General features: G+C 40.8%; 2 protein-coding genes across 10 annotated transcripts in view; one reads left to right on the top strand and one right to left on the bottom strand.

Annotated features, from left to right (window-relative positions):
* The window catches only part of PARN (poly(A)-specific ribonuclease), a 34147-nt gene extending 17352 nt beyond the window's left edge, over positions 1-16795 (bottom strand). Inside the window, exons 1-20 of one of the 4 annotated variants that reach the window (XM_052679472.1) lie at positions 16389-16448; positions 16076-16153; positions 15215-15294; positions 14982-15056; positions 13778-13845; positions 13602-13683; positions 11894-11954; positions 11001-11166; positions 10346-10411; positions 9597-9635; positions 8870-8912; positions 8132-8212; positions 6799-6855; positions 5701-5778; positions 4603-4646; positions 4099-4141; positions 3498-3573; positions 2542-2652; positions 2393-2462; positions 1756-1811 (exon numbers count right to left, since the gene is read on the bottom strand). In XM_052679472.1, the coding sequence (XP_052535432.1) occupies positions 1756-1811; positions 2393-2462; positions 2542-2652; positions 3498-3573; positions 4099-4141; positions 4603-4646; positions 5701-5778; positions 6799-6855; positions 8132-8212; positions 8870-8912; positions 9597-9635; positions 10346-10411; positions 11001-11166; positions 11894-11954; positions 13602-13683; positions 13778-13839 (1135 nt within the window). In that variant the 5' untranslated portion in view covers positions 13840-13845; positions 14982-15056; positions 15215-15294; positions 16076-16153; positions 16389-16448. Of the gene's footprint in view, positions 1-1755; positions 1812-2392; positions 2463-2541; positions 2653-3497; positions 3574-4098; positions 4142-4602; positions 4647-5700; positions 5779-6798; positions 6856-8131; positions 8213-8869; positions 8913-9596; positions 9636-10345; positions 10412-11000; positions 11167-11893; positions 11955-13601; positions 13684-13777; positions 13846-14981; positions 15057-15214; positions 15295-16075; positions 16154-16388; positions 16474-16703 lie in introns of those variants that run through there. The other 3 variants (XM_052679471.1, XM_052679469.1, XM_052679470.1) reach the window with 3 other exon arrangements.
* Positions 16796-17018: 223 nt separating this feature from the next.
* Positions 17019-25767, top strand: BFAR (bifunctional apoptosis regulator). Of its 6 annotated transcripts, none has more exons than XM_052679477.1 (8): positions 17019-17123; positions 20193-20509; positions 21226-21427; positions 21772-21941; positions 22587-22731; positions 22973-23143; positions 23698-23900; positions 24649-25767. In XM_052679477.1, exons 2-8 carry the CDS (start codon positions 20244-20246, stop codon positions 24839-24841), a joined length of 1350 nt encoding a protein of 449 aa, XP_052535437.1. In that variant the 5' UTR covers positions 17019-17123; positions 20193-20243; the 3' UTR covers positions 24842-25767. The 6 variants fall into 6 exon arrangements, with proteins under 6 accessions (XP_052535437.1, XP_052535435.1, XP_052535433.1 ...); XM_052679475.1 differs by having other exon boundaries at positions 17088-17211; XM_052679473.1 differs by lacking the exon at positions 17019-17123 and adding an exon at positions 17766-19147.
* Positions 25768-26078: the final 311 nt, after the last annotated feature.

The raw sequence follows: 26078 nt of genomic DNA, 5'->3' as shown, positions 1-26078 counted from the left end.
AAAGTCATCACCAGAAAAAAATACATACAAAGGCCAACATACAAAAAAAAGGCACCAAAGATGTTTTATATACACTGAAAGATATCTGGATATCTTGACCTCACCCAGTGAGGATCATCTGCACAAAAGAAATCAACGCTGAAGACCACGAAAGTCACTTTCACATAATCAGACTGTTTGTGCAACCAAAGCCCATCATTTCTAGAAAAATGGCTCAAACCAGCTACAACTGAGCAGGATAAACAAGGTGACAAACACTGCAACACTGGGCAGTCAGCTAGTTAGCTGCACTTTTTTTTTTTAAAGCACAGACTCTAAGCATAACTTCCTCCATAGTGCAGCTTTATTCTTTGCATGCTTTGCATGATTTTACTTCTTTGCATAAAGGCCACCTGCAAGCAAAAAAAAATGTCCAAACAACGCTGTCAGCCAACAGCAGTGTTTGAATCTCTGGCTGCTTTATGAACTTCTATTTCTACTCAAAGAGCCACACTATGTGTACATTTTTTTGAAGCTTAGAAGGTATCCTTGGTTCAGATTCTGCTGAAATGCCTGCATCAGTCTGCTCTGCAGAGGGCACTTGCAAATAAAAGAGAGATTTTCAGAGTCTTTTTTGGCAACTCTTCTTGGCAAAGCATCCAAATGATCCTGTAATTTGGCCAGCAAGCAGAAGCAGCATCTTCACAGTTTAGTAGCTTTGGCCTTCTCTCAATGATCCAGAGTATTGCCTCTGCTACCCTTCCACTCAGTATCAAACTGGGGAAATATAATCAAATAACCATTCCACTACATCTGCAGAGCCACTGCTCAGTGATCTGATCACCTCCTGCATTTGAAAATTACATGCATGCCACTACAGTATATATTTACCTCTCCATCTTTCTAGAACTACATTGTTACCATTGAACTAGCACATAACAAAAGGGTCATCTTTCGGTCTGAGGTTTCTAACACCCGTGTGGAAAATGTCTTCAGTGGCTCTTCCAGATGAGCATTGTTTCTCTGTGAAGACATCCTTGTACCTCCAAGATATATAAGACACTACAAAGTTAAACCCTCACCTAGGTCAAAAACTAGGCTGACTTGCAGGACTTTATGCTTTCTTAAGTAGAGGCACCAGTGGTAACACTCATCCAAAGCTTTCTCCTTCATGATATAACATTCCAGAAGAATAAGGCTGTATCAGTAAAACATGCTCTTATATTAGGAAGTTATTATAGCCCCCTGTCTGTAACCTGGAAAAACTTTAAACGTTTAAGTAATATTTCAGATAATGTTTTTCAATTTCTCAAATCACTTCCTAATGTGGCAAAAAAAAAAAAAATCTGATATTTTGGCTGAAGTTAAGGAAAACATGCTACTACATGGCAACTGTGAAGAAAGCAAGCCAGGAGACTTTTGGGACCATTTGCTATTCAGTACTTTGCATCCTGTACTTACTGCCAAGTGGGGGGAGAGGAAGGCATGTGAGTTAGGACACCACCTCTAACAGGTCACCATGCTTAGACTTCACACACAAATATAAGCTACTATCTTCAACCCTCTTACATTCAGTTTAAAGAGTCTAACCTGTCCTAGTCAATCCCCTATATAATTTCAAATAAAAGGGTGAAGTTTTTATCCTTTGATAAACGGCTAATAACCCAAACACAGCCAGAGTCCTGCGTGTAAATGTATGGTAACTAATCTTTACACCTCCTCCTCCAAGAAATTTGTCAGAATGGTAGTAAGAACACAATAAGTAAAGCTACTTACAGTCTGGTCCTTGCAAATTCAGATATGGTATGTCCATTACTCTCATAAGAAATAGCCTGAAGTAAAACAGAAAAATACCAATCATATCTTCATCCCATACAGCCTACTAATCATATGTGGCTCTTATTCCTTAAAACGATCCATTACCCAACAAGTTAATACAACAGCTTTTTGTTATTTAGATTTTAATTTTTCCACATTATTTAAGCATGCTCAATTTCAATTTTATCAGCAATCTTAGTGTACCACACCACAAAGAACGCCCGACCGGTTTTTCTTCAGCTGTGCTACTCCCAAATCTCGCCCTACAAATAATGATAAAATTACAGCCATGTTCCCAACACTGACATTGACAAAGCCATTCGACAAGTCCAGGTTTTGATGGTTTAACAGTCTACGTTTAACTCTCCTAAGTGTCCCTTTACAGGCTAGCAGAAAGTAAATCATTGTCTTCCAAATAAAAGGTATTCACTGTACAAATTTTGGCTTCATTGCATTATTAGTATGAAGAAGAAAGTCTAGCACAAATTGAAGTGCTAAGAAAAATGCTGTTAGCCATTGATTCCGAGGCTAGTGTTACATTTCAAGGTTTCAGAAGGGTTTGGGTTCACATTCTTTGAAGTTTGGCATTACTTACTTGTTAAAAAAAGGTTCGATGAGTTTTGATCTAGCAGACACATGATTTTTTGGAGGACTAAGAAACGAACCTAACAAAGAAAGCAGAAATTCAGTACATAATAAGAAGCTACAGATAGCACTAAGTTCTGAAAAAGACTACATAGATACCTAAAAAGTTAGCCATGGAGATGAAGCACAGTCCAGTAATGTAAGCATCGTATCCCGCCTCATGAAGTTGTTCAGAAGCTGTGTCATAACTTGGAAATCCTTCTGCACTTTCTAAAGAGAAAACATAGTTTGTCAGCATACATCACTCCAGTTACCTGTATGTTGACACACACACACACACTTATTTTGTCACAGAGTATCATTTCTAGTAAGCTTTTACAATTTTCAGAAGTTTTTAACCACGTACATCTTTTAAAGAACAGGTTCCTGGGATAGAAACCCAACCCTATTAGGAAACTATTCATCTCGTCTTTCACATACCTACTCAGCTCTGACAAAATATTAATGCAAAAACAACAGGATTTCCCCATACACCACTCTTTCTTCTGACTGCCTTGCAGCTAAAAGAGCAGTCACTCAGTGCTTAAGTTACTCTTAAATAGATACACTTCCCTTCTATCATAGTCTTACCTTCTGAGCCACCCGCCCAATCTTGAGACAAGCTTACCCTTCTATTAAATATTCTTTCTTTCACCTCAAAGCAAAGAAAGCTCCAGAGGAACTCAACTAATTTGTACAACATGTATAACTAATCACTACTTGCAGAATTTCTTAGTTCTGTTTGCTCAAGTGCCCCTCACAGTATACTGGCTTTGATCTGACAGACAATTATAAGCAGATAAGAGAGTTTTAAACAGTTTCAAATTACTCTCCAAAAATCAAGCTAAAGAACAAATGCCATCATTAGAAAATGACAAAACTGCTGTTCACTGAAACACCTCCATTCTTCTCTTATCTGAAATAAAGTGCAAGGATTCCTACCAACTAAATACAGCTGCACTGTCTAATATTGCCTGATTTTAAAGCTCCTTTCAGCAAAATACTAAATATTAGTATGGAAATCTACATCTCAGGCCAAGAATTAAAAAAAGTCCACTATTTTGATACATCCTTACCAACTTTAGGAGGGCTGAACGGAACCTCTTTCAAGCGCTTTTCCAGTTCTGCAAGGGATGTATTACTAATGATGTCCTGCAAGAAAGGTCAGTGTTAAGTGCCACGGTCACACACATTTCCTCCGGAAACCGAAATCAAACAGAGTAAAATGAATCCTTACTGCTGCCACTTTGTGTCCTGCAAGGGCTTGCACAGGACCTTATTCCAAAACCATTACATCACAGAAGTCCATCCACACAAGTTTTAAAAAGCTAACTTGCCTTGCCCACAACACAGCACCTAAGAGTCACAAGAATTTATCAATACTCTCCAGAGTTCTTGAAGATGTATTATGCCAAAATTATATTCTATTTGAATCTGTTTCCACATATGGGATGCGGGAAAGGCAGCACGCTGAGCAAGGGAAAATATCTGAAATACCAGTCAAAAAGGTTGAACATATTAAGGGCAACTACCGAAGTTAAGGGGACAAGAAAAATCTTTTTTTTTTTTTAAAGAAAAAAGATCATGATAGAACATGTTGTTAGACATTTACCTAAAAAAAATGTTTTGATACACTCTTGTAACTTCAAACCACTCTAAAACACTACATCAATTTACCTTAAAAGGCTGCGTACTTGCCATCAGTTTTGTATCCAATAGCCTAGAAACAAAGTAAGAGTTAAGTGAGTTAGAACAGAAGAACGTCCATTTCACCAAACCCTTAGAAATGCTTGGGTGAATTAGCTGGGAAGCAGCAGTCTCACCCTACTGAAGCATTATTCTCAGATCTCAGAGCAGTCAAAATGCATTGGTTTTGTCCACTGACTAAACAGTAGCAAAAGACATTGTCAGTAGCAAACAGATCTTGTTCCAAATGCAGTGCAGACTCATTTGATGTTTTGTCAAAACACCAATAATTGTGACAAAAAGCAGAGGGCAAAAGTATCATTTTTTGTCAAGAAGAATAGCACAGCTCTTGTGAACAAGACATGTCACATAATATTTTTAAAACTATTTATCTAACTTGCTCACAATTTTACTTCTTGTCACAGCACTACAAAAATAGCATCAGTTTGATAAAAACAGCACTAAAGAAGTTGCAAGTTTGAATTAAAATCTTACCGGGGAAACACACATGACGTTACTTCCTTGAATTCACTTAGGTCCTAAATTAATATTAAACCAGAAAAGAAAAGCCAAATAAGTTAATTGTCAGTCTCAGAATGGTAGGGTACCATTGTAACAATTATCCAGCCAGCTTCTAAAATTACAGGATCACAGAATCAGAAGGGTTGGAAGGACCTGAAGAGATCATTGAGTGCAACCCCCTGCTAAAGCAGGCCCTGCAATAGGTGGCACAGCTCAGCGCCCAGATGGCTCTGGAATATCCCCACAGGAGGAGATGGAAAGGTGACTTCCTAACGGTTTATATAATCCAAGTTTCAGTGCAAGCACAACTCATAACTGCTTGTGTTCCAACACTGTTTGTGTTCCAACACAGTCCAGACAGGTCACAGATGCTTTCTCTCATCTGCCACTCAAGTCTTTCCCATAACATCCACCAGCCCTTGAGGACTGCAAGTGACATAACCACCATGCAGCCCATCCCTTCGAAGGGAGCTTTGGCTTTCTCACACACTGTTTTTAGTGCCAGTACATTACTCAGTCTATCTTAATTGTTAGACTTGCCCCGTGGTGCTCATGAAAGCATGTTCTCTCCAATTACTCAGACATTGCACCTTTTTAACATAATGAGCTTCATCATAAATTTCTGCTATCAAATTTCTTATCATTCTATTAATTTTACTTTATTATATGAAAAGACATTTAACAATTTTGTAAGTAGAGGGGAAAAAGCATTATATATCATCACAGCAACCAACTGTTCCAAGCCAGTCTCTTAACAAATACATAAATTTGTCTGCCGTTATTGAAGCAGATCCTGAAGGAGTCAGATACGACCAGAAAGCACCGTTCAATTCCAACATTCAATTTCAATTTTTGAAAGTGTAGGAGAAGAATTCAACTAAGCTTTCTATATGAGGATTTAAGAAGATAAAGCGGCAGCCAAGAAGCCACAAGTGTTTATTTTAAAATACTTCTCTACAGTTCTTAGTAAAACCATCATATGCTTTCACTCAAAAAAAAGGTTGGAGTTGATGACATAAATGCCTTAATATATGACTTTAATCTCATCTGCACACTGAGAAGATTACTTACATCAGGTAGAGGACAATAGAACTGATGTATAGTATGCATAACATCTAGCAGCATGTTGTGCCCAATAACAAGTTTGCCCTGTGAAAAGTATGTTAGAAGTTAGTCACGCTTCCAGGCACAGATAAATCAATGACAGCATGTGAAAAGCACAGTCCCAGATGTCAGCAGAGAGCAGCCAAGAACAAGCACAAGCCCAACCTGCCTACTTGCTGCTCTCTACCTGCCCACAGACCCTTCCATTCTTTCAGGGCAGTCCCTCCTCTCATTTTTCTGTTCTCAACAACTTAACACAGCCTTCAGCAACATCTTGACATGATCAGAAGATAATATTACTGGAGCTTCTCACAACTTGGTATCCAAATGTAAACTACCCAAGATTAAAGTAACCTGTCAGTTGCTTACCTTTTGATTTACAGCTTTTACAACAAATGACAAAATACTCCCTATGGCTGTAATTAATATACAATAGTTATGGGTGTGACATGGCTTCTCAAGCAGGGAACCTTTTGTGCCAGATGCTGTACAAGGAAGTTTCTTCTCAAAAAAGTGCAAGAAATTTCTGAAATGTTAGCTTTGCTTCATTTGACATGACAACCTTATCCACTACCCCACATCTTAACTTGGTAGAGAAAAAAATATGCATACACATTTCTTTTTTAAACTGCACACTGCCTCAACTACATGAAAATAAACAGGCTGAAGGGCTCAAACTATAGCCTGCTTTAACTATGTAGAAAGAAGAGACCCAGGTGACCTTTTGTGATTAAGACTTTGGCTGCAAGAAAGTTAAACAATCTCTTTGGAACAGAGGAGGAAAAAAAAAGCTCAGAGCTCAGTTTCTAAAGAGAATCCTGTTAAAGCTGTAAGCATTTTCTACTTCTACTTCTACTGTTGACTCTTACAGATAAGTAGGTCCATGACTTTAGCTTACCATTGAAAACAATGACAACATCAACTAGAAAAAAGAAAACACTAAAAAGGGAAGCAACTTCAATGTGTATTTAATCTTCTCTTGCAAAAAAGGTAAGAAAAGAACCTTTGTTGGAACTATTTATTTTTCTTACAGCTAAAAGTACATTAAAAATAATCTCAACTCACAGAATTTGCAATGGCATGAACAACTCTGGAAAATCCTACTGCATCATTCAGTTCTTCCTGTAAGCAAAGATTCTGGCATTAGTGAAATACAAATACAACAATCATCAAAATGGTACCTGCAAACAGAATCACAGAATCGTAGGGGTTGGAAAGGCCTCCAGAGACGATCGAGTCCAACCCCCTGCCAAAGCAGCTCCCTACACCAGGTCTCACAAGTAGGCGTCCAGGCAGGTCTTGAACATCTCCAGAGAAGGAGACTCCACCACTTCCACAACCCAGCGAACATTGAAAATTTTAATCCCAGTTTGGCTCATACCATTCTTCAGACATAAGCAATAAGAGACCACAAAAGAAATGCTGAAGTTTGGGGACACACAGGGCCAAAGCCAGATGCCACTGAGATTACTCTAGTTTTAATACATCTCTGGATCACTGTAATGCTGGACAAGTTGCTACCACTGTGGGCTGACCCCAGCCAGCAGCCAAACACTCGCACTGCCTTTTGCTCACTCCCCTCTCCAAGGGACAAAAAGAAGAAGATAACAAGATAATTAGATAATAATTAGATAATAATAAGATAAACAGAAAATAACAAATAATTAGAAGGAAAGGCAAAAAGACAAGTGAATCAAAATAACAGCAAGTTAAAAAGAAAAGCGTGATCAACACCTCCCACAGTCCAAGTCTTGGTACATCGTGAAACTTTCCTCATGCTCAGTAAGCACAAGTATCAAGTCCCATAAATGCTGAGTGCCTGAATACCACAAATAACTTTGCAGTCAAGTTGTTACTACAGCAGTCATGTGCAGCACCATTCAATCAAGAAGAATCAGATTACTTTAATTGTACAGAACATTAACTCAGACAACTAAAAGCAAGCGAGTTTTGTAACAGAGTACTACTCAAATTGTAAATCCAAATAATGTGAAAACTTGCTTGAGAAATTCTGTAAGGCTTTTTGCAAGGACTATAGTTCTACAGTACTACTAAAGTCAATTGACCTATGTTTCTTCTGACTAGAGCTTGCTTCTCTGATACAGCATATTCATACAAGGAGGAATTCACTGCTCCAGAACACTGGCTAAATATTGTTTAAAGATGGAGCAATGTTAGAATCTTGTGGAGTATTTTGAAATTTTTTCCTATATTGCAAAGCCAAAGTTAATTGAGTAGAATTTGGAGAATCAGTTTCAAGCAACAGCAACAGCTAAGCAAGAAGGAAATACTCCCAAGCCCTATCACATGCAGTTCTGCACAGCTGATTGAAAGCATGGATTCTTCCCCACCCTCTTAAAATCAAACTAAAGAAATGGAACTTACTGCAAATATTTACCTGTTCCTTTGCTTGTTTCTGCTGTTCTCTTCTTTTTCGTTCTTCTTCATCTACCTTACTGATAACAATATATCTCTCCTTCTAAAGTCAAAAGAAGTATTGTTTGAGGAATGACCCCGAGAAGTTCACAAAGACCATTCAAGTTTTTGCAAATTGAATTGTTAAGAAGATTAAGTCATACCTAGCAGCAGTTACTTCGCAACATGACTGTTTCTCTTCTAAGCACCACTTTATCACCCATACACAAAAGTCAGCTTTACAAAGCTATCCACTAAACCTATCTTTTACTAAATACACTTCTTACTTCTAAGAAGGGTTACCAGTATTTCATCATAGCCTGTGGATTTCAAATGTTTTTTGGAGTTGAGATCTGGGCTAAGAAGGGAGGATACATTATATGATGACTGTTGTTTATTACTCCTAAGATCAAGATTTACTTTTCACCAATGGACTTACTTCTCATCAACATTAAATGTCAGATCCACTACACTTTAAAGCGTTCTTTGGCACTTATATTTTTAACTGTTAAATAATATTAAGCCACACATGTATATGTTTATCATTCAAATGTCAGTCAGATTTAAAGATCAGAAACTAGTTAATCAAATTTCAGTTTAAATGTTCCAGATTTGGCACAGGAAAGCTCAGGTTAGACCTAGAAATCAGGGCAGTTGGTGAGACCTGGTACAATTTCCTTCCAACGGGACAAAGCTCCCAGGCAGTAGCACACCTGCTTACCTTCTCTGACTCTAGAGTTTCAACGTGGATACCTTTTGGATACCTACAGAAATGAAAGGCAAGTATCAGCAGTTATTTATTTGGCACTTAGCATATTGAATCCACAGTAGCAATTACGTAACTTCATGTTTCATTATTACTATAAATCTTAGTCTTACATGCAAAAGAACTATAAAAAGTTAACTGTTAAAATACTGGCCAGTCAAATTGGCCTCCTTATGCACCTAGAATATTTTAACAGTTACTAAGATTAAGGTAGTTTCTTATGCAATTTCCCATCCTACTGTTGCAGAGCCCATAACATCTTAGTTAAGCAATACTGAGTAAACTTCCAAGGCACTTCATCACAATCCAGAAGTTACTTTCAAGAAAAGCAAAAGACAAAACATTGGCAAGAAAGTTCTTCCTTACTTGAAGCCACAAGAACTTTGGTGGCTGCAGGCTTTTAACATGTAATTCATTTTAGTATTTATAAACCACCCTTGGAAATATTAATACCAATTCTGCTACCTCTGCTACTTGCTTGTATCACTGCATCACAACCACATTCAATTGCCAAAATACTTCCATATTTTGGCAGAGCCACAGAACACACAACCTTTAGAATATCAGAGAAATCATCACTGAAAAGAATTAATCACTCATTAGCTCTCACCCAGATTTTATTTTGTTTTTAAATCAGAAATACTGAAATCACAGAGTAAAGGCAGCATTATCAGTAACTTACTTCCAGCTCAAGGTCTGGTAAATTAATTTCCTCTGAAACCTAAAACCAAAAGACAATTGTGTTATTAACACTTATCTTATGCATTCTGAACCAGTAATACTCAAATAAAGGCTGCTTCTCTCATCTGTACAAAGACTTTTAAGCTAAGGGCAAAAGTTACTGATACCCAAACCTATAGGCTAGTTACTAAGCTGTGGAAGCATTTACAACATTTTGTACATCCATCCCCAAATCCTCTTCTTAGCAAACACTCCACACTCACCATTACTGAATATCAACACAGCAACACAACTTCACTCACTTCACAATGATTTCTAACTTCGCATAGCTTTTTTTTTTAAATCACAACCATACTCTCCAAACATCTGGATTCCAAAGCTGAATAGACCTTGGGAAGGAGACTGACTAAAGCCAATTTTAACACGCAGCGTCAACAACAAACACTGACAATTTAGATCATGCACTTTGTTAACAGCAAAAGTAGGCTTACGTATGCAAGAAGCTTCGATATGCATAAGACAGATCTTGGCTATACTTAAACGCGAGTACTTAAATACGTATGCTGATGTGATGGCTCAAAGTAGAGCGTGACGCTCATACAGATTACTACACTTTCTCAACATTCAGAGATAGGACAAATAAGTAAAGCAAGAACTGCAAGTCAAAATATCTTTCTTCCTTGTCACTCTCCTAATTCAATAGAGTAAAAAAAAAAAATCATTTTCAGAAGACAATTTCAGAAAACTGACCCTGTACATGGCTCCAGTTCCAAACTTTCATTTTCTTCATTCTTTAAAAATTCTTCTATTTGTTCCCTGGAAGAAAGAGATTAAATAGATTATTTGGTCCTACAGCTTTCAGTTTTTACCAATATGCATATAGCTCTCCCATGAAGAAAACACTATTTAAAAACAAACAACAACACAGCTAGTGAACTAATAAAAATGTCTTCAACATACAAACATGGCACTATTGTTCACATTTTTGTTTCAAAAACATCTGGAGAAAGATGCAATAAAGAAGCACTGAACAATCCCAGTAGCTGAGGGATACGTCTCTTTTTCTACTTAACACCATTAAGTAACGCCAGCCAGATGAAGACTGAATAAAAGTCTTGGGGGACTGTTCCTTCCTGTAATTCTGCTCTGCTTTGGAAAGATTTCTACCAGATTTAAGGACAGCAGTAACATAGAAATCTAATTCCTCCTTGTGCTGATGGACAACTAAAGCGATTTTTACCAAACAAAAACCTCACAATGAATTTTTTCAAACTTCTCCTTCCTTTCACAGAATATTTCATCATAAATAGCAGGAGAGGAATTCTTTTTTATAAGATATGATTTATTGTGATGTTACCATTTGTATAATAGAACTCTAGTTTATTACCAAACAATTTTTACTTACACTATTTTATCAATGAATTTTCTCTGATCTTCAGGAATTGCAACAGGACACTTTGTGGCATTAGGAGAAATATAGGAGAGAGATCCTGCACCATTGGCCTGAGAACGCTTTTCATCATACTGTTCTCTTAACTGTCTTTCCTCTTCCTGATTTAAATATGGAATTCCTGAAAAAGGCATTCAAAAACTCATCATAATTACAGGTACGTTAGGGACATATGATTTAGCAAAGACTTGTTACTAACCAAGTGTTTGCCCACAATACACCTCTGGAGGCTGAACACACATCCCGACCTTTCAGATCTCCTGCTCTAGAGCTCATTCTTAATTTGCAGGTACAAAAGCATTCTTCTACCACACAACAGATGAGCTGGTACCACTAGATTCTTAAGAGCTGTATGCCTCATCTGCATAAAGCACAAGCCTGAGACTGGCAGAAATTCAGATGGCAATCACCAGAATACTGAGCACTTCTCTTCCTCAACACCTGCGCTGCTTTGATAACAGACCGCAGCAGCATCAATTCCAAAGCACAGACACCTTTGCTAAAACGTTTCTAAAAAGGCCTGACAACTGTTCCATTATCCTGCCATGCAATTTGTTACCCTTATCCATGTTTAATCGGTAAAAAAAAACAAAAACCTACCAAGTACTTATCTAAGCATGAATTCTATTAATTTTAATTCCACAGAACAGACCTTTGAAGAGTAATTATCAGCATAATTCTAGAATCAGATACAAATAATTTAGAATTATCCTTAGAGTTTAGTAATTTAGAATTACTCTTAGAGAATTCCATTGTTAAGAGAATAACATCTTAGTTGCCTTCTTCTTTCTGCAGAAAATGAAGATGTCATGAATTTAACGAACAGGGAAAAAAGAAAAACAACTCACCATTGCGAAAAACTTTATTAAAATCAAATCCTTGGTTTGCTAAAAAATCTATGCTTGAACTCTGCAACAAAAGAATATAAGTTTGCAATTGGCAAGAGCATCAGTGTCTCACAAAGACCAATTATTGTTGAAAATTTAAGCTTTTCAGAAATTATGTAAGTTCAGAGCCAGAAGCAAGGAAGTTTGTGAGCCTAAAGAACGCAGATCCACTTTAAACCATGTCACTTTTGTCACTTACTTTCAATTTTCACAAGGCATCCCTAGCCCTAAATGTCTCTCCAAGTTAATGTGACACGTGCTCAGTCTGAAGCTATTTGGTGCATCGATAACAAGCCGGTGAAAATACGCTAGCTTCACCTGGAACTGCTGTGGAAACTTTTGATTGACTTTGTTTCCTGAATCAAGACAGTAAAGCCCAACAAAGAGAATACTGCAGTCTTAGCAGCACAGAGGGTCAGGCTCTCTCCTGCCTTGTATAAGACTACACAACATGGTCTTAACACAGACAGCCCAAAACTTTCTTTAGCACTGCTCAGTGCAGTTAAGCCTAGAATAGTTATCCACAGCTTCAGTTCAAACAGTTGGTTAAGGAGCACTCATGTTCATTTATTAGAGCTTAAAAGTAAAAGTAAACATCCCAGTCTAGGAGACAGGTTAATTCCCGAGTGCTTCTTGATCTGCCTGAGTGCAAAGCACAGCTAGATGAAAAACATGGTAGAGGTATAATTAAAATAAGAACAACAACAAAAGAAATAACTAAATTTCTGAGAGTAAGTCTCAAATCCCAGGAAGAAGAAAACAAAAATGCACATTCAGGACAAGCAGCAAGTCTGGCTGCACGAGAACATCGTCCTCAGCTCCTTGAAGGAACAGGGAGGTTTTCTTTAACTATGTTTTGACATTTGCTTGCTTTGCTTGAACAAAAAATTTGACTAGAAAACAACTTCATATCCTTGAATTAAAATAATCTGAGACTCTACTTCTTTGTATTATCTTTTATTACAATTTTCCTCACTAAATACATATACTGCTTTATCACAAGGAAAAACAAATGTACGGAAAGAAATCTCTGCTGCTGTATCAGGTTGGGTAGAAAGCATCAGCAATTCAGTTAAAAGCAACATTTAAGCAGATTGTATTCTAGGTTTTCCTCAAATATCAATCTCAAAGTGCTAATCTCAAAATTTCTGCTTATATTTATGACTTTTTTCCACATACGCAATAAGAACTGATAAAGATGAAAGAACAAGTGACATGGAGCGAGGAAGGGAAAGAGAAAAACATGGTACAGGAGAACAGACCTGAGAGCAGAAAAATGCTGGCAATAGCCCGGGAAGCAGTGAAACTGAAACAGCAGTTGGGAATAGAGGACCAAATGGGAAAAGCACAGAAACAAGCAGACAGACAAGGAAAAAATTAGAATGATCTTGCCAGATTTGAAACATTAGCTCCAAGATTTTAAAACTAAGTCACAAATATTGTCTTGAAGCTCACTTTTGGGGATTATTCTTAACCAACGTTTTTTACTTCTTATCTAAGAAAACAAAACCAAACCCAGAAACTTGTGCTTATCTGTTTTCTAAGCTGTTAAGGCACCAACCACTTCTCTCTCGATGGTCGTATTGATCTTCCTGAAAACGCTGCTTAGGAATTTTCTGCAGGCATAGCTCAGCCAAGCAAAAAAAATCAAATCTATTTTTCTACTAACCTGACAGACAAACTTGACATCCGGTGAACTTCTGTTAAAGGGTTTTGGAAAAATATAGAAATTAAATGACTTCATAATATACCTGTGAAAAAGATGAGTTGCACATCAATGCAGTTTATCAACATTACTTCATAAATTCCTCAGTGAACAACACAAGGAATAAGAGAATTACATACTTCTCTTCTGTGTGGTCATATTTAAAAGTGCAAAGGCCAAACTGAAAGAGCAAAAAATCCATGGAATGCTGAAAAGGTAAGGAAAACTTTGCATGAGAACGAAAGTGGTATACATTTAAAAACAGCTTCATTTCAGAGTTAACCTAGTCTGCATCTTCACAATCAATACACATTCTGTAATTTTTAGTAAATGGACTAGATCTTTTTATCTACCCTTCATTCCCATTTATCATCTTACTTTTGTTCAACAATCATCTGTAATACACTCTGTATATATTTTGTATCTGTAATACAATCTGTAATAATTTTCATTCCCTGAATACACAAGAACTAAAGGAACTCCCATATCTCCCCAGCTGTTACTCACACCAGGAGGACACACTGCATCTAAAGCAGCTAGCAATTCTTCTCAGTGTTCACTTACATTCCATGTAATGTGGGAACACTTTGTGAGGGACACATGTAGCTTCCAAATACATATAATGACACTAAATAGTCTTCTAATTCACATGGCTAACAGCGATACAAGAGCTAGCATAGCTGCTAGGCACTTTATCATGGTGTCCTCGACTGTTTCACAATCATTGAATTAACACTGGAAAGGTTTTTAACACTGCTGTAAGTGGATAAGAAAATAAAGAAGCCTTCTAGTTGCACTGATTCGCTCATCTGGAGGGCTAAACAGCTCTTTCAAACACAAGGAAAACACAGTTTCTCCACCTCTACTGGAGAGGAACAATAGGAACACCAACCACTATGTCTCTCATACTGTAATACTGCCTGTTAGCAGAATAACAGTGAGCAGTGTTTAGTCCTTGAATGTCTCTTAACAGAATAATAGTAAACAGCCTAAACGCCATGGATGCCATCAGAAAACAGTACTGCTGCCATGCCTAGCACTTTTCTGAGCCCTGCGGATGGGAGCATGACAAGCCAAATCATCACAGCTTTAACCTCACACACGTTGTCTCCCATGGCCATTGGACTGTTTTTTGTATTTTGTGTGTGTGTGTGACGGTGACAGCTGGCACTTTGATTTTTGATCTCACATTCTGATGGAGGAGAGGCTGTTCAGGAAGGACCCTCGTTCTGATGTAGCTTCTCTGTCACTGACTTTCTCTTACCAAGTCCCAGTTTGAACCAAAAATTTTTAACACCCTCAACATTCTCTGACAACAAGTTCAACAGATCTACTACAACTTACACGAAAAATCACACTCCTTGGTTTGCTCTTCCCACAACTTCATCAGGTTTTATACGTCTTTCCCCAATACTTGTGCTAGCAGAAACAATAAAACAAGCAACTCTTTGTCAGCTCACACAGGTAACTCAATTTTACAGGCCTCCAGTTATCATACTGTGCTGCACTGCCTCTTTGCTGAACTAGAGTTCTAACTTTTTGCAACACTTTCATTTCTGTCATGGTGAACGCTTTACCTTTTTAAGTTTCTGATACCGTTCTTCTGGTGTGTCAAAGCCATTGGTTAATGCACTAACAGAAGGCCCATCGCTGATCCCTGAAAAAGCAGAGCTTAGGGTAAGCTTTTGAAAATTAGCCACAGCTAGAAATGCAACAACTAGTAAGACGTCAGTCGAGAGAAGCTTTCAATTGTGTAAAAGCATGAGTCTCAAACATAAAATATGTCCAACTAGAATGTGCGGTTCTAACACTAAAGCCTTGCTTTAAAAGCATGGTTCTCATTCTGTGTGACACAAACACAGTGCTGACATTACAACACAGCAGTGGTTCAAAGTCAAACGAAAAACGTGAGTAGGGCATAGAGATTTGATGAACGACTTAAACATCCGATGCAGCACCAATTAGCAGCCATGCACCCCGAAGCAGCACATCTAACAAACACAGCTCTGCTCACACTCGCTTTGTGGTTGGCTGAATTGACTTCATCCCAGAGCCAGAACATTTACTGCAGGCTCTCTGACGCACAGACCCCCAGGCCTCAGAAATGTCAGAGTTCTTTCGGCTGCCTCTCCCTGTGCAAACACAGGCAGGACCTCCCTTATGTTTCCCAACCTCCTGCGTGCACAACACAGGCACAGCTGCAGCTGAGAATCAACCAACCAAGCGACACCAGAAATCACCGCGGGCGGGAGAAGAACCGCGACCACAACAGACCGTTCTCCGACTCCACGGCACACAGACATGCATTTCCTCGACCAAAGCCCCACCACCGCACACAAGGCACACCAGCAGCCTCTGCCGCTTGTCTAAGCCAAACGCTCGGCCGCGTTCCGTTACCACACGATACGGCCCACAGCTCACAGAGCGCGCGGCCGTACCTGAGAACTCCCCATCAATGGCCAGGAAGTCCGCTTCTTCGACAGCTTCATACACTTTGCTTAGGTTATCCTTAAAATCTGCAGCAAGAGGTAAAAGCACACCTGAGGCGACCGGCCGGGGCCGCCCGCCGCGCTCAGCCCGCGCTCAGCCCTCCTTCCCGCCCGCCGCTCAGGCCGGCCCGCAGGGTGCGGGAGCAGCGCGGCCGCCCGGCATCCCTGAGGCGAAGGCCAGAGCCTGCTGCAGCCCGGGGGGAGGGAGCGGGGTCACCGGGGAACACTGCGCACGGCTCGGAGCCCGCAGCCGGTCACTCACTGCTTCTGATCACCTCCATCCCTCGCCCGCACCAGCCCGCCCGGAGCCCGGCGCGCAACCGCCGCCGCCGAGCGCTTCCGGAACCGGCCCCGCCCCGCCCCGCCCCTCCTCTCCTGCGCGCCCACGTGAGGCCCTGCCATCTTGCCGCGGGCGGAGCCGTTCCTAGAGCGCGGGCTGGAGAGCGCGGCCCAGCCGCTTCTGTGTGAGCGGTGACAGCCGCGCGGCGGCGGACCGTTAGGAGCTGGAAACCGCTGCGTATCGGCGGCAGAGGTCGGCAGCCCTCGAACGACCCGGCCCGGGCGCCGCGCGGAGTACCGGGGAGCGGTCGGTGTGAAGGGAAGGGCGGCGCAGGCGCCTCCGGGAAAGAAGTGGCGGACGTCAGCTGAGGAGGTGCGAGGAGCGCGGCGGGAGAGCACCGCGAGACAGCGAGCGTTCCTCGTCCCGTGCCGATGGAAAGGCGCTGAATGAAGCTCAGATGAACCTCAGAGCCCAGCCCGGCGTCCGTGGCCGTGCTGCGGGACGGAACGGCTGTCCGGGAGACGAGCGCGGAGGATCCCGCGGCAGAAAGGCCGGTCGAAGCACGGCGCCTCAGCTGCTTTCGCTGAAACGCGCTGCGGAACGGCGGGCGGGGTTACGGCTCACACAGCCCGGGAAAGTCCTGTTCCGGCTGAACGAGAGCAAATGCAGCGAGCGCCTGCACGGAGCCGGAGCTGCGGGCCTGGGCGGTGGAGCTGGGTGAGGTTTGGCCTTCTGGCTGCGGGCGGTTCATGCTGCGCATGTCTGCAGCGAATCGCCTGCGGGATTACATGGTGCTCAGTAGGAGGTTAGTTGAAATAGTAGAGTTCTTCTGTTTTGCAGTAACTTGTCTGAAATGTGAAATGCTAACCTTGTTCGCGTAATTTTCAAGAACTGTTTGAAAGTTCTTGAAACTGCAGCCTCTCATTGAAGAGTCGAAACAAAAGTTTTAGAAGTAGCAGTACTTAACCAGTGGTGAATGGGCAAACTGAAGCTTTGAGGTGTGGGTGATCTGCTCGTGGCAGTGCTTGGCTCCCATCCATTGCTGCTCTGGAAGCCGAAGCAGGGCACCAGTGAGCATATGTGTGTCCAGAGGTTGATGGCTGCAGAGACCATGTCAGGTGAGAAAAGAGCCTGAGCTCGTGGTACCTGGCCCGAGGAGAAGCGGTGCTTCCAGGAGATAGCTGCAGAATTGGGCCAAAGGCACAGAGCAGCAGGAAGCCAAGGCTGCAGGATAGCATGTCTGTGTGCTGTGAGGGCAGAGCTGTCTCCATGTGGAGAATAGCCATTCTTTGCTAAGAGCAACTTCTCCCAGTGCACAGGCTGCCACTGCCGAGCTGTGTGTGCTTGGTTTTGTTTGCTGAGAGGATCTGGTTTGGAGAAAAATAAAATTATTGATTATTGGCCATAATCCACATCTGCAATAGTCTCCTCTTAACTGTCTTCCTATAGTTTATTGCAATAAAAAGGAAATGCTATTGGATATTAAAAATAAATTAAGAATTATTAAGAATTCTGATTCAGAAGGTAACATTTACCTAGTGAGTTAAATACCCATTTCTTTTGTATATGCACACTGGAGCAACTCCATTTACAAATACCTAGCTTGTAATCTGAAATCTTTAAATGTCCTATTTTTTTTACATGAGACAAGATTGGCTGCTTTCCAAATTACTCAGTAGCCTTGGGGGAGAGCAGGTCAAATCACTAATTACAGAGTTACATTGTTTTTGTATTATGAACATTTTGTAAACTAAACCCAAAGTCTGAGTTTCCACATCCTCTGTATCAGTCTGCAGCACACTTGTATCAGACCTGTGTACTTTCTGTTACTTTACCAAGCGTCAAAGTGAAGCTAAGTGCAAACAAAAAATAACAATATGCCAAAAACAAGGCTCTAGAGCAAGAGCTAAATATTCTTAGTCCAATTCTTTGTGTGTGCCAAGACGGATGTAGGTGAACTTACTCTGGTCTAGAAGAAGAGCATATTTTCATGCTAGGGTGATTTAAGGGTCTGCTCAGTGGGCATTAACTTCATATGCTTAATGAGGACTGCAAATAGAGTGAGGTGAGGTATGAGCTGGGCACTCCATCTTTGTATGAAATAAAGGCTGGAACTTAGCTGGGACAAAGCCTTGTGCTTTGCATGTGGCAGAGGCTGGGACAGGTTTTGGTCCTCACACCACGCGAACTGCACCCTAAGAACCAAGCCTCTAAGAAAATGTCACGTTATATTGCACAGTAAGAAATCCACCTTGTCAGCACTTTAAAAAACAAACAATCTTCGCTTTGGACAGTAGTCGAAAAGGAATACAGTGAGGGAATGGACACTGATATAAATATGCGTGAGGGTGTGTGTGTATATATGAGCTATCTCAAATGTAGTGGAAGTAGTCTGTGTGAGCCAGCATCCTGGGTACCGCTGCCGTTAAGCCAGCCTCTAAAAGCCTGACGAAGCTCTGCCATCAGGGCTCCAGCCCTCAGCCGGACAGTAACTCGGGCACGGTGGGCGGACGGTCAGAAACGCAGCTCGGTGCTCTCGGAGGGAAGCGAGCGCGTTCAGGAAAACTCAGAATGCAGAGCAGCGCCAGGAAGGTGGCTTTTAAAACGTTGAAAAACAAGGTTAAAGATCGAAAAGGGACGGCCGTGCGCGCGCAGGGCAGCCGCCAGCTCAGCCGGGGCGGCCGTCGGAAGCCGAGCGCGGATCCGAGCCCCGCGCTGCGGGACGAACCCCAGAGGCGCCGGTAAGTGCGGAGCGGTGCGGGGCCGGGGCTCCTCCCGGGGCTGCGGCTCAGGCGGCCGGCTGCGGGGCGCGTCCCGGCGGAGCGGGGAGGAGCAGCCCGGGCGGGAGGGCCGCGCGTCCGCGGGAGCGTTAGCGCCTGTGTCCTCGGGAAGGCGGAAGAACGGTCTCGGGCGCGGAAAGGTTGCCTTTGTTTCTCCTCGTGTAAGCGATGGTTCGCTGGCCGCTCTCGGAAGACCGGCGGTCCGTGCTGCGCTGCGGAGCGGCCCGGCGGGCGGCACTGCGCCTCGGGGCTCTCCTCTCCTCTCTTCTATCCTCCCGCTCTTCTCCCTTCTCTCTCCCCTTTCCCCGCCCGGCTGCCCGCTCTCGTGCCCGCTGGCCTTGCGATAAGCGCGGTGTCCTGCGGCCCGTGCGGCGCGGCCGTTCCGTAACGGCGTCGGCGCCTGCCTTACCGCGGTGATGCGATCGCCTCAGAGCAGAGCCAGAGCGCTAAGAGAACAGGCCGGTATTTTTGGCCGCAGTCGCTCCTTTCTCACCTGCGCGTTTCCCGAGCTGGCAGCGAGGAGCGGGCGCTGCTCGGGGCGGGTTCGGCTCCGCTCGCCCCGTCCCGTACCTGAGCGCACCGCGAGCCGCTGCCGTCCGTACGGTGTGCGGACGTCGGCCTTGCTTTTGTCTTTTGTTCTCTTCTGGTGTTTTCTATTGATGTTGCTTGTGGGTAGTCAGAAGAAGAAGGGCCTCTGAATCGGAGAGCTGGCGGCGCCTTCGGTTTCGCTTTCGCTGCGTTTTTGGTTTCCGTAACGCCAAAGAAGAAAAGGCAAAGAGGCTGAGCCCGCTGCTTTACACCCAGAGCCTCATTCTGAGCGTGGTTTGGGGTGAATGTACTGTTGAAAAAGTGGAATGATGTTTCCCTTAGGAAAAATTTAAGTTAACAAGTTTTAAAACTACAAGAGCAAGAAAATGTGTTACAATGGAAAAAATACACTTCCTGCAATCCTAAACATCTGTAGTAACTTTTTTTTCATACCGAGGCCTCTCCTGTTACTTTACAGAAGCAATGCTGTGCCGGTTTGAAGACCAGCTTGCATAAGGTATAAAAGAAGATGGAAGAAGATGAGAGCTTATGCAGTGAACCCAGCATGGCAGGAGTTACAGCGCGCGCTAAGCCTGAGGTTGGCCGGCAGATATCAGTGAGTGAGTTCCTTTGCCACTGCTGCTACGACATTCTGGTCAATCCCACCACCCTGAACTGTGGGCACAGCTTCTGTAGACATTGCTTAGCCTTGTGGTGGGCGTCCTCCAAGAAGAACGAATGTCCGGAATGCAGAGAAAAATGGGAAGGATTCCCCAGAGTCAACATTCTCCTGAGGTGATTTTAATATACTTTTCTGCTGTTTGTTTGGATTCCTAAACCAAGCAAAACTAACTGTCTGCTTAGGTATTTTAGTATTTTATTCAAGTCTTTATTTTATCTGAAGTCTTTCATGCTACCCCTCCTTTTTTTCTGAAAAAAATGGAAAGCACAGAAGTGAGATGGTGGTTGCTTGTTTGGTTTTTCCCTTCTGACTTTTTAGGGGGTTTGTATTAAGTTAGAATTATCCTTGATAGCAAAGGGACTTTCTATGATAGGAATCTTTTATAGGAAGAAATGTGACCTTATGGCAGAAGAAAGCAAGAAATACCGAACTGCTGTCTGCAGTTACCTACAATCCAGTTCCTGTGGTGCAAGGAAACAGTGACCTTCACTAATAGATTTTTAACAAGTAGGATATAGGATTGATGCTTTTATGTTGTCTCTTGCTTAGCATTTTTGAATAATCAGGACATGCTCATAGCAAACAATTCTAATTTTGCATTAAGGACTTACTTGTTTTTAAATGAGAGATTTTTACTTCCTCTGTATTTAAAACACTATTTTGAAGTAGTTGATTAACTGTACCAAGTGCTAATAAGTAATGTTTTCCTGCTTTCAGAGATGATAGTCTTTGGTACAAGCTGGAAAATATAAATCTTAAAATAAATTCCTTTTCTGAGTGCTAAGGCTCAGTGATGATATTGGTCAGTGACAAGTGTTTCTCCCATTAGGGATGTTATTGAAAGGCTGTTTTCTGATGCCATTGAACAAAGAAAAGAAGATATTCAGCAAAACAGTGATGTAGTGCGCAGCTTAGCAACCTTCCAAAAATATGGGAATGACCAGATTTCTGCGGCTCCAAACACAGGAAGAATTAATCCTCGAGGAAGAGGGTTTTTCTCAGGCGTTCTGACAGCTTTAACTTGTGTAGCAGTAAGTTTCATCTGGATGGTCTTCCATATTTTTGGTTAAGTATCCAATGAAATGTACTTAAAGTCTATGGATGTCAAAACGATTGTCGGTATAGAAGAAACTCCAGCTGAGCTGAGTGAATGCGCTGTGTCAGAGTTGTGTACCAGGAGTACAGTTTCAGTTTACAGCAAATGGAAATTAGACAAATTGGCTAAAAGGTATTTTCTTATAACCTAAATATTGAAGGGTCCTTAGGATGGAAGATTTTGCATGTCAAGCCCCTAATGCATGTTTATCTGTATGATTTAATATATTTGCGTTGCAGGTAAAGAACCTCCTTTGTTTTATTTTTAATTTACATGTAGGTAGTACTACTTGGGTATCACTGGAGTAGCAGAGAACTTGAAGATGATCTTCTTGTCCACAAGCCTGTTGCTAAATGGACTGCTGAAGAAGTGGCGCTTTGGCTGGAGCAGCTGGGCCCTTGGGCCTCTCTTTATAAAGAAAGATTTTTGCTGGAGAAAGTGAATGGAAGGTGAGTGGTCTAATTATCAGGAGCTGCTATCATCTGAGTGAATTGCTGGGTGGCTTTCATTAGGCATGGTGCATTTTGTAATAATCAGACTTTGTTCCATAGTGGGGGGGGGAATATTCTGTTGATGTATCAAGATAAAATATAGGGGAAGTTTTAGTATTTGTAGTTGAAAGCAGTAGTAGATACTTAGCAACCTAACTGAAGTTTTTCTGAGAGCGTATTTAGATACTGACAGTGCAGACTGAAATGGTCCTGAAAATAAAATTCTATTAATGCAATATCCACCCCTCCACTTTTCTTTCCTGTGAAAACATGCATATGCTATACGCATTGTTGCGCTCGACCGAAGAGCTCCAGGTTTGATATCAGGAGACCAGACTAGATCTGTGATGTACTGAAGAACTGTGTTCATTAATAGCCAACAAGCTCATACATTTGCATGCTGAGAGCAGGCAAGAGAGAACTTGAAAAGGATATTTAAAACCCAGCTTCTGAGATGCAGTTGATTCAGAACATGAAAGGTGACCCAAAAGGTGATACCTTCTATCAGTAGCTTATTGTTTCAGTATGTAGTTACTGATTTGTTAGTCATATCTTCTTGGTGGAGAGTCACTGTTTGCTTTCAAAATTCTTCTGCCCTTTTAGGCTCCTTCTAACGCTGACAGAAGAGGATTTCACAAAAGAGCCTTTCAGTATAGAGAACAATAACCATAGAAAAGCAATTACAGCAGAATTGGAATGTGTCAGAGCTTTAGGTGTTAAACCACCACAGAACCTTTGGGAGTACAAGGTAAATTCTCTTAGTCTACCATCTACATTAAGTGACTTTAAGTCATATAATTCAAAGACAACTCTCTTAAAGTCGAAAGGATTGTTAGGGAAGTAGAATTATCTTTGTAAAAATTGCTTAGCTTAATCAACTATTGTATTTGAAAAAATGATCCTTTGAGAAATGACTGTTAGAAAAGTCTAAGAACTGTCATGCACCTTTCATTTCATCTTTTCATTGTTTGCAATTTGATACTTTTCAGGCAGTAAATCCAGGAAAATCACTCTTTCTTTTGTATGCACTCAAGAATTCTCCAAGACTCAGTATGTTGTACTTATATCTGTTTGATTATACTGAAGCTTTCCTACCTTTTATCCACACCATTTGTCCTATGCAAGAAGACCAATATGAAGACGTGGTCACAAAATTATTAGTAAGTGCTCAAATGCTACTTGGTTGAAGCATGTTAAGAATCAGTTGCTTAAAAAAGTGTGATGCAATTATTCATAATGTCATCTCCTTGCAGTGCAACTTCTTAAAAAGAAATCTTAATAGTAACTTGTTGCTTTTACTTTATTATGCAGGACTAGCAGTGTTGTGACCATAACCTGTACTAAGAATTATTTAAGATGTTTAAGGTTTTAAGTCTGTGAAATTTTCTTATTTTCTTAATTTTCTTATTATCATATTTTTTCATCTTTAAAAAAAAAAAAAAAGTTCACATGAGTGTAGAAAGACCTTTCACTGAAAATATCTTCACTGAAAAAATGGGGTGATAACGTCTGTCTGGCTGTCATGTTTTGGCTAATTAATTGAAATTACTGGGTTACGATATTATCTACTGAAATCATAAAAAAGATTAATTACTGCTTTGAATTTACTAAACAAATAAAAAACCAGTAGGAGATCAGTAAAGGAACGGTGGAAATAAGCCAGTATTGTCTATTTAGCAGGAAATTATTTAACACTTTTTATCCTAATTTACAGGACCTTGAAGATCCCACTTGGAAACAGTGGAGAGAATTCATTGTAAAGTATATATTTTTGCCATACCAGTTGGTAGCTGAATTTGCTTGGGACTGGCTGGATGTGCACTACTGGACATCAAGATTTATCATTGTCAATGCCATGCTACTCTCTGTTCTGGAACTATTCTCCTTTTGGAAGCTCTGGTCAAGAAGAGAATTGAAGTAAGTCTTACTGAGCTTGTTGAGGGATGTAGGAAGTACACTATAAACTGGAAAATAGGTCTGTTATGAGGGGCTTACTGAAAATGATAATAAGATGCAAGTCTGAATCTGCACATGTAATACTCGCTTTTGAATATTTTTGTTGCTGTGGATATTTGAAAGGATTTCCTACAGCTGGTTTTACTGATCAGATGTAGTAAATGCAGTGGTTTTATTTAACTGCCTCTTAGCATAACTGGTGTTATCTGGCAGCTGAGAGCTAAATACGTCAGAGCTCAGTCATGGTATGTTCACAGGATAGTTATTGAAGGATATTTAATTGGACAGATATCGCTGCTTTAATGCATTAATATCACTTCATAATTGCTGTGATCTCTTGGTTATAATTCTTTAAAAGTTTTGTGGAGAAATTCTTGCTTTGGCACATATGGAGTTGCTGCTCTTGCCAGCAGGTAGGGGGCAGAGCATCTTCAAAAGAGAACTGGCTGTGTGGAAATCATCTATGGCAAATCTGGAATTCTACCGCATCCAACTGCTGTGCTTTGTGGTCTGAATAAATTGGCATAATGCTTCCTCACATAAAAAGTAATATTAGTGTGTTTTAAGTAAGTTTTTGTGGAGTGAAGAATTCTGTTTTTTATAAGAAACTTGAGTAGGTGTGAAATAATTTGAGGCTAAAACACATACTAGCTTGTCTTAGAATGGTTAAAAGTAAAGCCTCTAAGCCTCTCCCTTTCCTTTTCCACAGGACTATTCCTCACAGAATGTGGAAACATTTTTGGAAAGTCTCAACCCAGGGTCTTTTTGTTGCAGTTTTTTGGCCTGTTATTCCTCAGTTTGTCTGCAATTGTTTGTTTTACTGGGCCTTGTACTTCAACCCAATTATAAACATTGATCTTGTAGTTAAAGAAGTAAGGCGTCTGGAGACACAAGTGCAATGACTGACATCGAACTTTTGAGCTGGTTAGTTTCCAAAAATGCTTACTTCAAAAGAAACTTTGGTTTGTGTTTTTATTTTCCTTTTATAATGTGGCAGTGAAAGTAGATTACATTAACTTAAACATATGAAAAAGCCGTGAGGTAAGTTACTGTTGAACAGCTGATTCCAAGTCTGAGGATGGGCTTTATTACCCCAAATGATTTTTGTAGTTAATAAAAACAAATATATTCCTGATTTAGCCACGTGAAACTTAGTTAAGTTGTATTTTTGATCAAACAGTACTTCTTTGTTCTGTCATAAAATCAGTGTTTTCTGGAAAGCTGTGGTGATGTTTTCAACTTACTGTTCCACACCAGCAGTGTGTTGTGCAGAACTTGAGTTTGCTGAAGGAAAGCTGAAAGGATAGGCTTGATATTGGAAGTACTTTGGTGCTTTCAGCCTGCTTTACGTGTGAAGTTCTGACTGAGAAACGCACAGTGAGGTTGTTCTAAAATTCCCTGCGTAGATGGCAAAGACCAAGCTTTGGCCTATGGAAAATATGGCAATTGCTGTTCACATGTTTTTTTTTTGTTCTGTTCAGATCAGTTAGAATTCATCAACAGCTTCTTTAATGCTCTCTTAAAATCTGTTGCTAATCCTTAAATTCACAATGAGCTCTTAAAAGGATTATTTTGGATAAGTGACCTGACACTGTAATTATGCCTTACTGCAATGAAAGGTGTGTATTTAGGTCTGTGAATGAACACTGAGTGGAGATATGGACTGTTTTGTATAAATGGATTGCCACTGACTGATGTAAGGTTTTTGACCTTTCATTATGTGTTGTGAGGTTTTTTTGGTTTTGCTTTTGCATTTGTATCATGAGTATGAGCTTTAAATTTGCCTACGAATATTTTTTAAAGATTAAAGATATCATTTTAAATCATAGTCCTTCCTGAAGAAGTTTTATTTATTTATTTTATATCAAAGTATTTGACATTACCTTTGACTTGCATTTCTTGTATTTGTTTTGTATTCCTCTCACTACAAATAAGTTGAGGTGGATGAAGATGAACCATTCCTTGCTCTTAAGCTGTTAAAGTTATCGGTTACAGAAAAATGTTTGTCAGTAGTTTTGTTACTGACTTCTCCTTTTCTTAAAATGTCTCCCAAAACTATGGAAACAAGCTGAAGCCATTTTTATGTCCTTGTGAGTTACAAGCTCCTGAACTGTGCAAACTGCTGTTGTGTGAGATCAA

The sequence above is a fragment of the Tympanuchus pallidicinctus genome, unplaced genomic scaffold (genome assembly GCF_026119805.1).
Source record: "Tympanuchus pallidicinctus isolate F22 unplaced genomic scaffold, pur_lepc_1.0 scaffold18, whole genome shotgun sequence".
Taxonomy (NCBI): domain Eukaryota; kingdom Metazoa; phylum Chordata; class Aves; order Galliformes; family Phasianidae; genus Tympanuchus; species Tympanuchus pallidicinctus.
The sequence above is the reverse complement of the archived record's forward strand: the minus strand, read 5'-3'. Positions and strand labels throughout refer to the sequence as shown.